The sequence below is a fragment of the Dryobates pubescens genome, chromosome 3 (assembly GCF_014839835.1).
Source record: "Dryobates pubescens isolate bDryPub1 chromosome 3, bDryPub1.pri, whole genome shotgun sequence".
NCBI classification, from domain to species: domain Eukaryota; kingdom Metazoa; phylum Chordata; class Aves; order Piciformes; family Picidae; genus Dryobates; species Dryobates pubescens.
Window position 1 is genome coordinate 1097905 of NC_071614.1, and position 16595 is coordinate 1114499.

Below are 16595 nucleotides of genomic sequence, written 5' to 3' on the forward strand. Positions count from 1 at the left end.
GAGACACTCAAGATCAGACTCGATGTGGCCCTGGGCAGCCTACTCTAGTTGGAGATGTCCCTGCTGACTGCAGGGGGTTGAACAGGATGACCTCTAAGGGTCCCTTCCCACTGATGCAGTCTGTGAATCTGCTCTCCCTTCTCCTTTGGCCTTTGGTCTCTGGCCTTTGGGAGTGTCAAAGATCTTCTGCTTTAAGTACCTGACTTGTTTCTAGGAATCTGATTAAAGTAGATCACCTCAGATAACAAGAGGAATTAATGCTGCAAATACATAGGAGAGGATTTGCAGGCTCCTAAGCTACACAGAGGTCAGTCCCTTCCAAGGCAGGCAGCCTCTGAGATCTTTGGTTTTCACAGTACTGATGATCTTTCCTTGTCCTTTCCCCCCACCCTGGTAGCCTCCACCCAAACACCTTGATCAGTTCAGTTCTGGGGGGGATCTGCTCAGTTTTGTGTCCACTACAGGAAAGTCCTGTACAGAGGTAAGCCTGGGAGAAGCCTGAAGGGAACAGGAAAGAGCTTTTGGGTACTTTGGAGGCTGTCTCTCTGGACCATCATCATTCCTGCTCTTCCATTACTCAAGCTGACAGAGGTTATGGAGGTCTTCTTGTCTTTATCTTGTCCTGTGGTAGCTCCATGAATCAGATGCTGAAAGGGTCCAACATCTGAGCATGAGGAGAAGCTTCTTTGGTGTGAGGGTGCTGGAGCCCTGGAGCAGGCTGCCCAGAGAGGCTGTGGAGTCTCCTTCTCTGGAGAGCTTCCAACCCCCCCTGGTCACTGTGCACCTGGGCAAGCTGCTGTGGGTGCCCTGCTGGAGCAGGGGGTTGGACTGGGTGATCTCCAGAGGCCCCTTCCCACCCCCACCTTGCTGGGACTCTGTCATGCTGCAGAGTCTGATTTAAATGAGCTGCACACACCACACTGCTTTAAAAAAGAAAATGAGTTGTAAAATGTTGGTTTCATTTCTCCCTGTCCCACTTCCCTTTCTCAGTCGATGATCAGCCATCTGGTGAGGTGCTCTGAAGCTGCACACTCATTCATTCCCTCCTGCCACCAGTGCTCCCAGTGGGGCACAGTGCAGCCATATGTGACACCACCACGTTTTAATACCAAACCACAGCACATCACAACTTCCTCGAGCTGGTGGCTGCCCTGAGTGCAGCACCTGTGGGAGCTCAGCAGAAGCAACCACCCCACAAAGCAGCACAATGCAGTCAATAGCTTCCTGCCACAGAACCCAGCAGGAAAAGGGAGCTGTGGCCTCCCCAGGGGTGGAATGACCACAAAGGATGATGCTGTGTGGGACAGAATACAGTCAGATGACATTTTCTGCAGGGGAACTCCCCCTCCCTAATTAAAACATTACCTCAATTAATGGAAAAGGGCAGATTGAGACTGGAGATGAGGAAGAAGTTCTTTAGAGTGAGGGTGAGGAGACACTGGAGCAGCTTGCCCAGGGAGGCTGTGGATACCTCCTCCCAGGAGGTGTTCAAGGCCAGGCTGGATGAGGCCTTGAGCAGCCTGGGCTGGTGGGAGGTGTCCCTGCCCATGGCAGGGGTTGGTACTGGATGATCTTCAAGGTCTCTTCCAACCCAAACCATTCTAGGATTCCATGATTATTTCTTCTTCTGAAATCACAGACAGTGTAAGTAACCCCCCAGATTTGCAGAATAGCCCCTAAAGCACCTTCCCACCTTGGGCCACCACTGAAGCACACAAAAGCCTTCAGCAAAGAGCCAAGTCTGCTCCAGTTTTTCTGGAAGTTAATACCACTGAGCAGTGAGCAAGAAGAAACCCCCAGCCAGGCCTTCAGTGCAAAGCATCATTTAGTTACAGATGAGTTGCTTGACCTTTCAGCAGTGTACAATGGGACATGAGCCAAAGGCACCCAAGTTCTTCCATCCTCCACACAGGCTCAGCCCCGTATCTCTGCGACATCACCTTGGTGTCAGAACAGGGAATGCCTTTCAGATCAGAATGTTTAAGCTAATAGAGCTTCATGGAAGCCTCAAAGAGGGCAGCTAAGTCTTCTTCTGTCTGGGGACGTGGGGATAGCTTAGTCACTCTCTCCTGCAAGAATAAAGAAAAGGTGGATTACAGAAGGCTGCAAACAAAACGACTCCAAGAGCAGCTGAACTGAGTGCCTCAGCACTAAGGCCCTTCAGAGAGAGCAAAAAGGTTTTGCCACTCAGGTAATTAAGGCTGAGGCATCATCAGCTGCACACAGCTTTCAAGAATGTCTCAGCTACAATTGCCTGCAGTTGAGTCCAGAGGAGCAAGAGCAGAAGCCAGTTCAGCTGCAAAGTCTTCAAGCACAAGTCCCAGCTGGCAGGGTGCTGGGTGTTACCCTGGGAGCACAGCCCAGGGCAGATTCCAGTTGCTAGCACTGGAACCAGGAGCTCAGCTCTTAGGGACCAACGTGTTCAAACCACAGCACCTCTTGAAGCCCAGGACCTGCTGCAGATGGGGAGAGTGAAAACTGCTTGGAACTCAGGCTCCAAACAAGGGACACAGCAAGGGGCAGTGTGAGCCTTTCAGCCTACAAATTGCTCCTGTTCTCTGAGTGCTGCTTGGTGGAAATCAATCCTAGGTAGCCAGAGCAGTCCACAGCAGATGAATCAGACCAGGAGGACTCTGGATTGTGCTTTGTGCTGCTTCTTGCAGTGTCTCTGTGAGCACTGAAACAATAAAGGGTACTACCAGTTTAATCTGTATCATCCTAGGGGACCTCAATTCAAATTCTGAGGGGGGTCAGGGGAACAAAAAGCCATCTGGGAAGAAAAGTGCAACTTCTCAACAGGGAAAAGTGGGATGCAAAGTGAGCTGGGCAGTCAGGCTGCACCTACAGCCCGGCCTGCACACATCAAGAGAGGGAGCTGTGAGAAGCAGACCTGCAAAGATCCAAGGTCTGTGAAAAACATCCCCCTTTGGAAAGCTGTGGTGTGCAGAGAGCCCAACCAACCCCCAGCCACTCCTGCTGCAGCCATGTGAAGAGCAGCCTGCAGGATTCTCCCTGAGAAGCAAACCCTAACCTGTGCAGAGACACAGCCCACGCTTGGCCAGCCTGGATTCCCTCCATCTTCATCCTCATGTAGGACTAGAAGCAGCATTTGCTCGGGAAGACTCCCCTCTGGTGACTCTGCTCTGTTTTACTGGGCAAGAAAAGCTGGTTTGCCTGCTGCCTTACCTGGGGCAGTGTGCCTTGGACCAAGGCAGGGATGTCTGCTGTGGAGTAGCCGATTGCAGCTAAGCCATCGTCAACATCCAGATCAAACAGGAATTTCCGCAGCGTCTCTGCCAGGACCAGCCCTGCCTCTTTGGTCCTGGCCCTGCGGATGTCAGCTCCTGAAAGAGGACATAATGCCTTGACTGTGGGCTGCAGGGAGCAGAGGAAGCCTGCTCTGCACTGCATTAATCACAGCATCAGCTGAAGACAAACCCACACCTAACAGGCACAGCCCCAACAGCAATGCCAAGGCAAAAACCAGGGGTCAGGCTTTATTTCACAGCTGGGATAGACTGTGAGAGGTGAGCTCAAACAAGCCCAGGAGAAGCAGGTAACTGCTGCTCTGTGAGAGGTGAGCTCAAACAAGCCCAGGAGAAGCAGGTAACTGCTGCTCTGTGAGAGGTGAGCTCAAACAAGCCCAGGAGAAGCAGGTAACCGCTGCTCTGTGAGAGGTGAGCTCAAACAAGCCCAGGAGAAGCAGGTAACCGCTGCACTGTGAGAGGTGAGCTCAAACAAGCCCAGGAGAAGCAGGTAACTGCTGCTCTGTGAGAGGTGAGCTCAAACAAGCCCAGGAGAAGCAGGTAACTGCTGCTCTGTGAGAGGTGAGCTCAAACAAGCCCAGGAGAAGCAGGTAACTGCTGCTCTGTGAGAGGTGAGCTCAAACAAGCCCAGGAGAAGCAGGTAACTGCTGCTCTGTGAGAGGTGAGCTCAAACAAGCCCAGGAGAAGCAGGTAACTGCTGCTCTGTGAGAGGTGAGCTCAAACAAGCCCAGGAGAAGCAGGTAACTGCTGCTCTGTGAGAGGTGAGCTCAAACAAGCCCAGGAGAAGCAGGTAACTGCTGCCAGAAGGACTAACTGCCCCATGGGGTTTGCTTCCTCTCCTTCTGTGCTCCCAGGGAGCAGCTCTTCTCAGGCTGACTAACTGCTGGGAGGGAGGCAGCTAAGGCAACAGCCTCAGAGGTATTTATTTCCATGGACACTGTGCCAAATGCAAACTTTACTGGAAGGCTTTGAGTTTGCTGACATCTAGAGGACATGGAAACCAGAGACTGTTCTGTTCAGTGACACCTTCAAAGGCAGAACTGGAGTGTAGCAGCTGAGAAAGACAGGAGGTTAAGTAAAGCCTAAACTCGATGCCACAGAACCACAGAATGCATCTGGTTGGAAGGGATCCTCAGAGGTCATCTTGTCCAACCCCACTGCTAGTCAGCAGGGACACCTCCAGCTAGGTGAGGTTGCTCAGGGCCACATCAAGTTTGACCTTGAATGTCTCCAGGGATAGAGCCTCCACCACGTCTCTGGGCAGCCTGTTCCAGACTTTGAAGACGTGCTGCCTTGTCTAGGACAGTGCAGAGCTGAAGAGCAGGAACTGGTGTCTGCAGCACCTACTAAGCAGTACTGAAAGCATCAATATGAGCTGAGAGCTGACCAAGATTTGTCACAGAATAGCTCCCTTCCCCTTCCTCAAGGGATGGTCAGGACTTATTCACAAGTAATAATAACCCTGTGTCCAGGCAGAAGACACAGGTTCCTCCCCAGGACTCCTTCTCCAAGGAAGCTGAGCTAAATTTGTTCTCTGCATAACCTCAGTGATGTCACACCAGAGCTATGTAGGTCCATAGTGAGATGATGACTAACAGCACAACATAGCTACAGGGGAAGAAAACACAACCCATTTTCTGTGATCCTCACACAGTTCAGTGCAGGACTGAAAGGGGCTCAGAGTGAACAGGAGCCCAACACAGCTCATTGGAGGAGCTGAGGTATTCAGGCAGCAGGATTGGCAGTGCTGCAGGAGCTGGTATCTGGGAGAAATGAATAAATAAGGTGTGACAGTGTCTTGTGTGAAGTCTTGTGCTGTGGGGATTATGTCAGGCAGTCTGAGCTTATCCTGGGCTTGGCTGGGGAGGAGTAACTGGAATTTATATCCAATATAAAGCAAAGTACAAGGGGGAATTAAGGGCAGTAAATGTACTGCAGTTTCAGTGCTTTCTCTTTGCTCAACCTAAAGGATTCATCAGGCTGTGATAGAAAATGTTTGGCCACAGGCACAACTCTTTCATCTGCTGGAGAACCCACCCAGGGAGGTATTGAGCTGTTTGTGGCTGTACCCAAAGTCACAGCTGTACACACACACCCCAGAACTACTTAGTAATCTGCTTCATGTCATGAAATACCACCTTAGTCACTGCACCTGGCAACAGCCCAGACCTGAATCAGCTCCTGCAGTCAGCTGGACTCTGGACTGGAAGCAGAAGCAAACACCCCAGGTGGGAACTAACCAGTTCAGTTCCCTGGGACATGTTTGCAGCAGAGTCCCTTTACAGCAAGGCAGACAATAATGTAGTTTAAGTTTCTACAAAGGAAAGGATCAGAGCTTTTAGAGACAGAATCTGTGGCAGCAGTTCATACCACAGAAACCTAAAGGAGCTGCTTTTCAACTGCCTGCTCCAAACTCAAGGAGCCAGAGCTCAGATCCTCTGCTCTGCTGGCCAGATAGCCAGAAACGTGTTCTTACTCTGCTTCTTCGTGTGTCTTAGGCTGCCTGAGCTGTGTGTTAGCGCTGTAGGGACACAGGCATGCTGCATTTTGCTTTGTCCTGGGCTGCCCTCAAAGCAGGGAGAGCAGAGCACAGGGAGGGGATTCTGCACCTCTGCTCTGCTCAGACCCTGCCTGCAGCACTGCGTCCAGCTTTGGTGCCCCTGGCACAAGAGGGACCTGGAGCTGCTGGAGCAGGTCCAGAGGAGGCCACCAAGATGCTCAGAGGGCTGGAGAACCTTCCCTGTGGGGACAGGCTGTGAGAGATGGGGCTGTTCAGCCTGGAGAAGAGAAGGCTCCAGTTAGAGCAGCCTTCCAGGACCTGAAGGGGGCTTACAAGAAGTCTGGGGAGGGACTGTTCACAAGGGCTCTCTCTCTCTGGAAACCCACACTGCTTTTACAGTGCTTACAGGAGGCAGTCATGGTGCTGGTGCTGCTGGGACACACTCCTGGGTCAGACATTCAGCAGTTTGGAGTCAGCCAGGGCAGCTGAGCTTAGGTGGCTTCAGGTGAATCTCATCCCAGAAACATCACCCTCAGTACAAAGGGAGGAGCTTGGTTCCTGCTGTTGCTGAGGCTTTTCCTGACACTGCTCCTCTCCCCTCTCCTGCTCCCAAGGACTGCCTTCCTGTTCTGTGGCTGGGTGAGTTTAACTTTCCATCCTCTATGTTGGCATTGGCATCAGTTTGGCTGTTCCATCAGATCCATTTTTATTTCAGCCTGTGGGTCTCCTTTTCCTGCTTCCTCTCTCAGCTGGGGCTGGGTCATGGGGTGATGGGGCAGCTGCTAGCAGGCAGCAGTGTAGACACTCCTAAGTGTGACTGGATCACTGTGACTTGCCTCAGAAGCCTGACCATACAAGGGGCTGAACACACATTTAGCAAATGCCAGCAGAGCTGCCCTGACCACTCTCTCCCTGCTCTGTTCACTGCTGCACAAGTGACTGTGATCACTCTCAGCACAGGCACCAGCAGAAGTTTGGCTACGACAGCCTAGTGCAGGAAAAAACCTGACCTAAGATATAAATAACAACCAACTAGGAGTGCTTGCACACATAATTGTATTTCCTCCCTCCCCAAAAGACATTTTGGAAGGAATTCCATTTGCATGAGTAAGTTGTATCCATAGAGATCCCTACCCAGTATCTCAGCAGCCTCCAAGTGTCGTTCAGGACGGATCTGTGCTGTGAAAGCAAACACTGCTGGGGAGGTCAGCACCACTGAGAGGCCATGTGGCTGGGGGGAATGAAAAAAAAGGAAAAAAGAATAAATTCACATCACCAGGACATGCCCTTCCCCTTCAGTGTGCTCTGGTGCTCCTGAATGTGAGCTGTCAGTCTGCACTGGCAGCCCAGAGAGCCGAGTGTGTCCTGGGTGGCACCAAGAGAAGTGTGGCCAGCAGGGCCAGGGAGGTGATTCTCCCCCTCTGCTCTTCTCTGGTGAGACCCCACCTGGAGCACTGTGCCCAGTTCTGGAGCCTCTAGTACAAGAACGATCTGGAATGTGTCCAGAAAGGGGCCATGGGGATGAGCAGAGAGCTGGAGCTCCTCTCCTGTGGAGACAGACTGAGTTGGGGCTGTTCAGTCTGGAGGGGAGAGGGCTCCAAGGAGACCTTATTGTGGCCTTCCAGGATCTGAAGGGGGCAACAAGAAAGCTGGGGAGGGACGTTTAGGGTGTCAGGTGGTGGTGGGACTAGGGGAAGGGAACCAAGCTAGAGCAGGGTAGATTTAGACTAGACATAGGAAGAAGTTGTTCCCCATGAGGGTGGTGAGAGCCTGGCACAGGCTGCCCAGGGAGGTGGTGGAAGCCTCATCCCTGGAGCTGTTTGCAGCCAGGCTGGATGTGGCTGTGAGCAACCTGCTGCAGTGTGAGGTGTCCCTGCCCGTGGCAGGGGACTTGGAACTGGATGGCCCTTGAGGTCCCTTCCAGCCCTGACAATTCTGTGGCTCTATCATAACAGAGTTGAAATGTGTGATACATAACCAAAGAGAAACCAAGCTCTACCACTAGAGAGTGATCCACATTGTAATCCTTTGCCTTGTAGGTCTTCACCAAGCCAGAAATGGGGTAGGACATTCCATGGCTGGAAGAGAGGAGAGAGAAAATGGTCAGGGCAGCTCTCCTGGTATTTGGAAGATGTGTGTGGTCAGGTTTCTGCAGGGAGAGCTGAGGCAGAGATGCTTACAAGGCATTTAGGAATGGTATGGATGTTAGGCACAGAAAACCCTCACCCACTCTGCACCTCAGGGACTTAGCTGTGAAAAACCAAACCAAACAAACCCACACACCCTGGCCTTGAGCAGCCTGGGCTGGTGGGAGGTGTCCCTGCCCATGGCAGGGGGCTGGACCTGGATGATCTTTAAGGTCCCTTCCAACCCAAATCATTCTATGAACCTTCTCACAAAGGCAGGGAGATCTGTGACAGCCTGACACAGACCCCAGCTAGGAGCTGCCCTTGGCTGGGGTTGCTGCCTGTCTGTACTCACCAGAGGTGAACACCAGCATTGCCAAAGCCAATGCCAGCAAAAGCACTTGCAAGGTGCATCCTGGCTCTTGCTTCATGGTCTTCAGGGTTTCTGATGGCTCTGTGCAGCATGGAGACAGCAGCAGCAGTGAGTTCCAGCAGATTGGTGACTCAGGCAAAGGCAGAGAGGGCTTCTTCAGGGGCAGATACGCAAAACCCTCTAAGATAAGCTGAGGTAAAAATGCTGGACACGGGATCAGGTCACAGCTCAGGCAGAGAACAGCCCTGCTCAGGGTCTAGATCAGACTGCTTCAGTGAAAGGTTCCTTTCACTTCTCCAAAGCCTGAGTGAATTCATCCAAATTCTCCTCAGTGGTGGCTTAACTCTGCTGAGGAGCTTTGGCAGTCCCACCAGAGGCTCCAAGAGCACTCCAGCTTTCTCACCCTCTCAGGGGGCTGCACCTTGCCATCTGTGAGACGAGGACAGGGCTCCTCACCTCCCTGCCCATCAGACTGCTGGGGCAGCTTGACAGCATGGAGAAAAGGTCTCATGAATGATTCCATGGGAACAAGCAATCACTTTGATGAGCTAGGTGCTGTCAGAAGCCTTCTACAACCCCACCCCCTGCCCAGGCTGGGGTACAAAAGCTGTGTACAGACTAAAACTTCCCTGGCTGGTACCAAACCCAACTCCCAGTTAAGCCAGAACTTAATCTGAGCTCTAAGCACGAGCTGCTTGTCAGTAAATGCATCCTTCTGCACATTGAGGTCACCTTGGTGGGTCCAAAAGTACCTTAACCTGTGCTGAAGGTCACAGAAATGACACCAGCAGCATTTCCTTCAGGTTCTTACATTTGTACTGCCACAGAAAGAAGATTCTTGGGAAGATGTGTGGATGTTGCTCCACTATCAGCTGGGAATAGCTGAGGACTCATACAATAGACCCAAGGAGGCATTACAAAAGCTACTTCCCCAAGACAACCCCAGTCTGACTTCCCATTGTAGCTGAAAAAGCCTCTTTGCTTCAGGAGGAGGCCAGGGTAGAAAATGAAGGCTGAATGCTTCAGGTTAAAATTCAGGATGCTGTAAGCATCTGGTCTGGGGCACTGGAGCCCCTGGAGGCCCTGGCAGGGGGTGGCTGTGGGAAAGGTGCTACCTTTTCAGGTACTTGGCCACGATGTGCAGAGCATGGAGAGCCCAGACGTCGCTGATGGGGTTGCTGCCTTGGTAAGCCGGCCGGCTGAGGGGGTTGGGAGGGCAGGGGCTGCGCTGGTCGTAGGGCAGGGCAGTGTAGGACTCCAGAGCGTGGCTGGAGGGGAGATGGGGAGAGAACTACTGAAGGGAGAAGAGAGCTGCAGTTTACAGACAAATCATAATCAGCTCTGAACACCTCAGTTCCACTACAGGTGGTGCAGCTCAGGATGCTTCACCAGGCCTGAGAACTTGGTGCCATGGCACATCTGTGACTTGACTGCACCCAGAAGCAAAGCTCTGGCCCTCCCAGAAGAAGCTTGAGTTCTGCACAGTTAAAAGCTGCTTTAAGTGGTAGAAAATTGTGCCAAGTACTGAGCAAATCATCAAAGAGGTTCTAAAGGTGGTCACAACTGGGCTAAGACCTCTCAGCATCCCGCAGGCCTTCCCAAGGGATTCTTAGAAACTCCTTGTTCTCTCCTCCCTGCCATGTCTGAGACATGCCAAATGCAGTTGTGACCAACTCCCAGCCCACTGCAGCCCCTTTCAGGGAGGTGTGGAGAGCAATGAGGTCTCCACACATTCTGAGGGAGGCTGTGAAATCAAGAGGAAAGTATAATGGGGGCCACCTGAACCAAAACAGGCAAGGAAGGAAAAAGATTCCTCTTTCTGCTCCTGAAATCTGTAGATTTGTTTCCCTACAGTCTTCACAGTAAAGGAACCACAAAATGGTGACAAATGCAAGTTGCAGCCAACTCACCAAAGCACATCAAAGCCACTGTTGGCCACCACCCTCTCAGGCATAGACAGAGTGTGCAAAGGATCCACGATGCCTAATGTTGGCTTAATGGCTCTGGAAGCAATTCCTGCAACGGGCAAGTGAGAAAACGAGTTAAGAGAGTTACATTTTGTTGCTGCCTATTTCTTTGTAACACAGTGGGGTGAGACAGGCTGAATGGTCAAAGCATAGAAAGGAGAAATGATTTGGAACCGTGGAGATACAAGCCAAGAGAGAAGGGAGAGCAAGAAGTCTCTCTGAATGCAAGTGCCAGAGATGGTGAAGTCCCTGAAGAGAGCTGCATGCTCCGAGTGCCCCTCGTGTGCACAGCATCTCAGGCCTGAGGTTTCCAAAGCCAGGAAAGGCAACATTTGGTTGCAATTACACAACAAAGAAGCAGAGTCTTAAAAGCAGAAAGCAAAATACAGAGGAAATAAGGAACAGTTGGTTGACCCTGACTGTAAGTAGAAATTTCCTCTGCAAATTAACATTTTCTGCCGTTCAAGAACATGAAAGATTTTTAGCTTCCTGCTTTGCCTTCAAACTCTAACCCACTGCATCACAGAGGCAGTGCATGATGTTAAGATGCTACACATTTAATTCAAGGAGGAAACCTTGAAGCTCTTCCAGCTTGCCTGTGGTGACTGAAGCAAAGTGACACCTGGAATGACAAGCAGCATCCCTTCCTTTCAAGGCTGGGATGGGACTGATGAAGACATCACAAAAGCCTTTGTCTGGAACAACAGAGCCACGAAAGCAACTCACCAGTTTTCACTTTGAGCTCTTTGAAGTCAAAAATGGCAACACCAGTGGTTTCACTTCCAGTTCCAGCTGTGGTAGGAACTTGAGAGGAAAGAATGAGGGTGAAATAAATGATAATTAACAGGGAACGCTGCAAAACAAAACCAGAATGGTGACGCCACCAAAATGAGGTGAGATGGCAGAGGGATCCCTGGTGTGAAGCCAACAGCTCATGAAGGAGCTGCCACTTTGCTCTCTCTTGTCAGTAAAAGAGTTAAAACTCAGCTCAACAGGACAAGCTAATCCCAGACCCTGGGATTTTAACTCTGCTGAGGTGAACAGCACAGTTGCTGCTGAGCACAACTGGAGGAGAAGCCCCACGGGGAGATGACTGCAGCAGAAACATCACACAGAGCTGGTGTCTGCCCTGCTCCACACACTCTGTCCTGCTTTACCTGCAATGAGTGGCTTGAGGGGCACAGTGACAGGCTTCCCCTTCCCAATGGGAGCGTTGACATAATCCAGGAAGTCTGATGCAGGGCTGGCTGCATACAGGTTGGCAGCTTTACAGGTGTCCATCACAGAGCCGCCTCCGACCGCCACGTAGGCATCAAACTCTCCCTTCTTAGCAAATTCAATGGCATCCAGGAAACTTGGAGAACAGGAGAAGCTTTCCAGTTAGGAGGAAAGCAGCACACACAGAGAAACTAACTCTTGAGGTGAGTGCAGAGGTGCCAAGGAGGTGTTTAAGCAGGTGCCAGGCACCCCCTGGAGAGGCACCCTGCTGAAGCAGTACCTTTGGTCCGTTGGTTCCACCCGCACGTTGTCGTACATCTGGAAGTTTATGCCATGCTTTGCCAAGGAATTCAACACTGCTTTGACAGGAGGCAGCTGGCAGAGGTTTTTGTCTGTCATCAGGCAAACTCTTCTAGCACCAAGATTCTGCAGGTCCTACAGTAACAGTGGAATTAAAACCCATGAAAAGGCCAAAGGAAGATCATGGCACTCGTCTGCACGGCATCTCAGCTTCCAGCTAGAGCAGGCTGCCCAGGGCCACATCCGCTCTGATCTTGAATGTCTCCAGGGATGGGGCCTCAATCACATCCCTGGACAACCTGTTCCAGTATTTCCTTGTGCACAACTTGCTCTTGCTGTCCAACCTAAATCTGCCCTGCTCCAGGTTCAAACCATTGTCCCTCATCCTATCCCCACAGCCCCTTCTGAACAGACCCTGTAGGTCCCCTTCAGATATTGAAAGGCTGCTCTAAGGTCTCCCTGGAGCCTTCTCTTCTCCAGGCTGAACAGCCCCAACTCCCTCAGCCTGTCCTCACAGCAGAGGTGCTCCAGACCTCTGGTCATCTTTGTGGCCTCTTCTGGACCCTCTCCATCAGGTCCACATCCTTCTTGTTTTGGGGCCCTCAGAGCTGGACACAGCCCTGCAGGTGAGGTCTCCCCTGAGCAGAGAGGCAGAATCCTCTCTCTCCATCTCTGTTTTTGCTGCAGCCCAGGCTGCCCTTGTCCTTCTGGGCTGCAAGTAGCAATCTGTTCCTCATCAAACGGACTGCTAGCACCAAGCAGGCTTTAGAGGATACCTTTTCCCCCAGGATGGGCTCACACTGGAGGAACTTACCATGCCAACCTCTTTAGTAACTCCTGCTCCGTAGCGGATGTTTGAGATGGCCATCTGCAAACAATGCAAACAGCTTTAAGAACAGAACACATTTCTCCTGGAAAAATGGAGCAAAGGCATCTAGACCCAAGCAGGCAAAGTGAAATTGAAGTATTTACTAAACTAAGCATTTGTTACAGGCCAGGGTTGGAAATACTCAAGATAGCACTTTCAAAACAAAGACAGTTTGTTATTAAACCTACCTCAAAGGCATAGTCTGTGCCTCCTGGGGCAGGCTGCTCAGGGACTGCAATGGAGATGAAAGCAGCATCAGGGAACAGGAAGTGACTTCAGTCTGTGTCTCCTTGCTACAGCTGGCAGGTTCTTGTGCTTTGGAAATCGGCAATGCCTCTGCAGAGGTCAGCTGGCCGTGTCTGGGCTACTCACTGCATCCCTTGGTGTTTCATGGAATGCACTGGCTTGGAAGGGACCTCCAGAGGTCATCTTGCCCAAAGCCCTGCAGTCATCAGGAGCATCCCCAACTAGAGCATGCTGCTCAGAGCCTTATCAAGCCTGACCTTAAACGTCTCCATGGATGGGACCTCCACCATCTCCCTGGGGAACCTGTTTCAGTGTTCCACCACCCTCATTGTGAAGAACTTCCTTGTAATGTCCCTTCTAAGTCTACCCTGCTCCCTTGGCCCTCGTCCTGTCCCTCCCCAGCTCTCCTGTAGCCCCCCTCAGGTACTGGAAGGCTGCTATTAGGTATCCCTGGAGCCTGCTCTTCTCCAGGCTGAGCAGCCCCAGCTGTCTCAGCCTGTCCCCACAGAGGAGGTGCCCCAGCCCCCTGATCATTTTTAGGGCTCTCCTCTGGATCCTATCCATCTGGTTCATGACCTTCATCTGTTGAAGGCCCAGAGCTGGACACAGCAGAGCAGGAAAAGGAAGATCTTTTGTATGTGGGAGTGATACTGACCAGTGGTCACACTTCTTTTACTCTGCCTAGCCCTGACCTTGCAGGTGGAACTCACTTGCTTCAAAATGAAGTGACTGCAACTCTTCTCCAACACCAAGTGGCATGTCACTGCCAGTTGTATTTAGCAGAAGAGAGAAGGTATCTACAAGGACAGTATCCCAGTCACATCCTCTCTCTGCCAGGTCATTCGGCCATGAATTGCCACCAAACCCTCCATTCCCTGCATATCCTGATGTGGTCACAAAGTGAAGCCAGCTCCACCAAGTGAAGCAGCCCATTCTTCCCCAAGCACAAGCTCAGATGAGGCATTCTGCTGCTCCTGCTGGACTCAAGCCTTCTGGCTGCTGTGTTAATTGACAAGATGCAGTTTGGATTCAGCCCCAATGAGGGAAGCCATGATAATGAGTCCTGCAGACACTCTGGGGTGCAGTGAAGCAGTGACCCACAACAGCAACAGAGAGATGTATTAAATCCTTTATGCACTCTCTATTCAACCCTGGGCCAGCTGCTATCAGCTCTTTCATCACCACCTCTTGCCAGGCTGGATGTGTTTGACCTCTCCTGGAGCTGGAGGCTGCTGTACTCTCAGTCATTAATTTGACAGGCTAAGGACATGTCCAAGCCATTTACCCTCTTGCTTTCTGATGGTATAACAAGTGCCCTGCTGTCATATTCTTGAGCCAAACTTCACTTTCAGGAAGAATTCTGAGCTCAGAAATTGATGTTTCCTCAAATGCTGCCAGGAAACACCACAGACATTCCTCCCCCCCAGGCTACTCACTGTTAAATCAATTCCCACTATTTCTGTGTCCACCTTTGGACACTGCAGTCACAGGAAAGACAAAGAGGTGCTGCAGTGCATGCAGGGAAGGATGATGAAGCTGGTGAGGGGCTCGGAGAGCAAGTCTTATGAGGAGAGGCTGAAGGAGCTGGGAATGCTTAGCCTGAAGGAGAGAAGGCTGAGAGAACTTACTGCTCTCTACAGCTACCTGAAAGGAGCCTGGAGTGAGGCTGCTGTTGCCCTTTTCTCCCACGACAGGACAAGAAGAAATGGCCTCAAGCTGCACCAGCAGAGGGTCAGGTTGGACATTAGGGAAAATGTCTTTGCTGCAAGAGTGGTCAGGCCCTGGCCCAGGCTGCCCAGGGAGCTGGTGGAGTCCCCGTCCCTGGAGGTGTTTAAGGGACCCATGGATGTGGTGCTGAGGGAGGAGGTTTGGTGGCAGTGGCTCAGCAGCAGTGATGAGATTGTGAGCTCTGGGCAAGTAGGTGGACTTGGTGATCTCAAAGGTCTCTTCCAACCTTGACAGCTCTATGATTCTATGATCTTCTAGGCATCTTTAGAGTATTAACTATGGACTATGTGGGATGTATTAGAGGATGTTCACCTGGAGACTGCCCAGCAGCACACAGCTCCTGGTTATCTGTTTTGCCCCTTGGAAAGCCATTGAGATGGCTCAGGTGATGCCAGCAGTGGCATCAGCCATAGCAGATGTGGGATTATCTTGCCTCACAGCAAGGGAAGGGAGGGAGAGGATGCATTAGTTGTGATTTGTATGGAGACAGAATCTTTTCAACAGCCATTAGTGTTGTACAGCTGCAAAACACCACTCTGCTTACCTTGTCCTTTTAAATGGTTCCCCTTCCTACCTGTTACCTGCACCGGGGATGCCAAAACATGGCTCTCCGTGGTCTCCTACAGAGTGATTTTGGAGACACAAATTGAGTCTTACCTTGGGAATAAGTGTGGGAGTGGCTTGGGCACCGACATCTAGTTAAAAGGGAGAGATGGAGAAAAAAAGGCATGGTTAAGAGGAAAGGGGGAAAAGAAAAGGAATAGTAAAAAAAGAAGGGGGAAAAGGAAAGGAATGGTTGAAAGGAGAAAAAAAAAGGAAATGGAATAGCTAAAAGGCAGGGGGGGAGCAAAGGAAGGGGGGAAGGAAATTAAAGGGTTAAAAGTTAAAACGAAGTCAGGAGACCGAATGTCCTTGCCCTGGTGCTTCCCGTATGTTCCGTTCATGGTCCCCGTGCCTTGGCCCACCCGGGGGCAGCGGTGGGCGAGCAGTCGTGGGGACCAGGACGGCAGAAGGGTTCCCGGTGCCCGGCCCGCGGGGTGCCGGTGGGAATAGCTCAGCGCCACCGGGGGGATATCAGGAACCCCCACGACCCCCGGGGTTCAGGTGGCGCCGGCGGCCCCGGGGCTGCTGCAGGTAGGAAGCCCGGACCCCAGCACCGCTGCCCCCACCCTGGGTCGCCCCGGCCCGGTGGCACTCACGCTGCCAGCTGCAGCTGCCGCAGCAGGCGAGCCGCCCGCTCCCGTCCGGCCGCCATGGCCGCGGTCTGCGGGGCTGGCACAGGGGCCGGGGCCGGGCTGGCGGCAGCGCCTCCCTCCGGGGCAGGCTCCCGGACTTCCCGACCCGAAACCGAGGTCTTGGAATCACGGAAACGCTTTGGTTGGAAGAGAGCTTTGAGCTCATGGCGTCCAACCCTCAACCCAGCACTGCCAGGGCACCACCAACCCATGTCCCTCAGCACCACGTCTCCAGGGCTTTGAAACCCCCCTCCCTCCGGGGAAGGGGATTCCACCACTGGCCTGGGCAGCCTGGGCCAGGGCATGACAACCCTTTTGGGGAAGAAATTGGTCCTCATGTGCAACCTAAGCCTCCCCTGGTGCAACCTGAGGCTGTTTCCTCTTGTCCTGTCACTTGTTCGTTGGGAGAATAGACCACCCCCACCTGGCTCTAAGCTCCTTTCAGGGAGTTGTAGAGAATCAGATCTCTTTCTTTCCTCTTTACCTGACTTGAGACTGCTGGAACTTGTTTTCCTGCCCCTCCAAAAAGGAATGGCCCCAGGGAACAGCATCCTTCCTGTAACCAAGCCACACGTGGGGACAGCAAATTGCACTTTTTATTTCATGTGTACAGAAGGCACCAGAGAGTTCAAACAAGCAGAAGTCTGAGATCATTTCCAGTATCTGCTCTCAAACTGCTTGATGAAGTGTGAAACTCTTTCCATCAAATGACAGGTTAATGCAGGGAGAGACTGAGGTTTTCATCTGTTCAACACAAGCATTTTTTCC

General features: G+C 52.0%; 1 protein-coding gene across 1 annotated transcript; it reads right to left on the bottom strand.

Annotated features, from left to right (window-relative positions):
- Positions 1–1765: 1765 nt before the first annotated feature.
- On the bottom strand, positions 1766–15856 carry ADHFE1 (alcohol dehydrogenase iron containing 1). The gene is made up of 14 exons (XM_054179087.1): positions 15792–15856; positions 15250–15287; positions 12807–12850; positions 12565–12618; positions 11731–11885; positions 11390–11586; positions 10959–11036; positions 10176–10281; positions 9381–9533; positions 8248–8346; positions 7766–7844; positions 6901–6997; positions 3187–3344; positions 1766–2069 (listed from the first exon to the last, which is right to left on the bottom strand). Exons 1-14 carry the CDS (start codon positions 15845–15847, stop codon positions 1986–1988), a joined length of 1398 nt encoding a protein of 465 aa, XP_054035062.1. The 5' UTR covers positions 15848–15856; the 3' UTR covers positions 1766–1985.
- Positions 15857–16595: the final 739 nt, after the last annotated feature.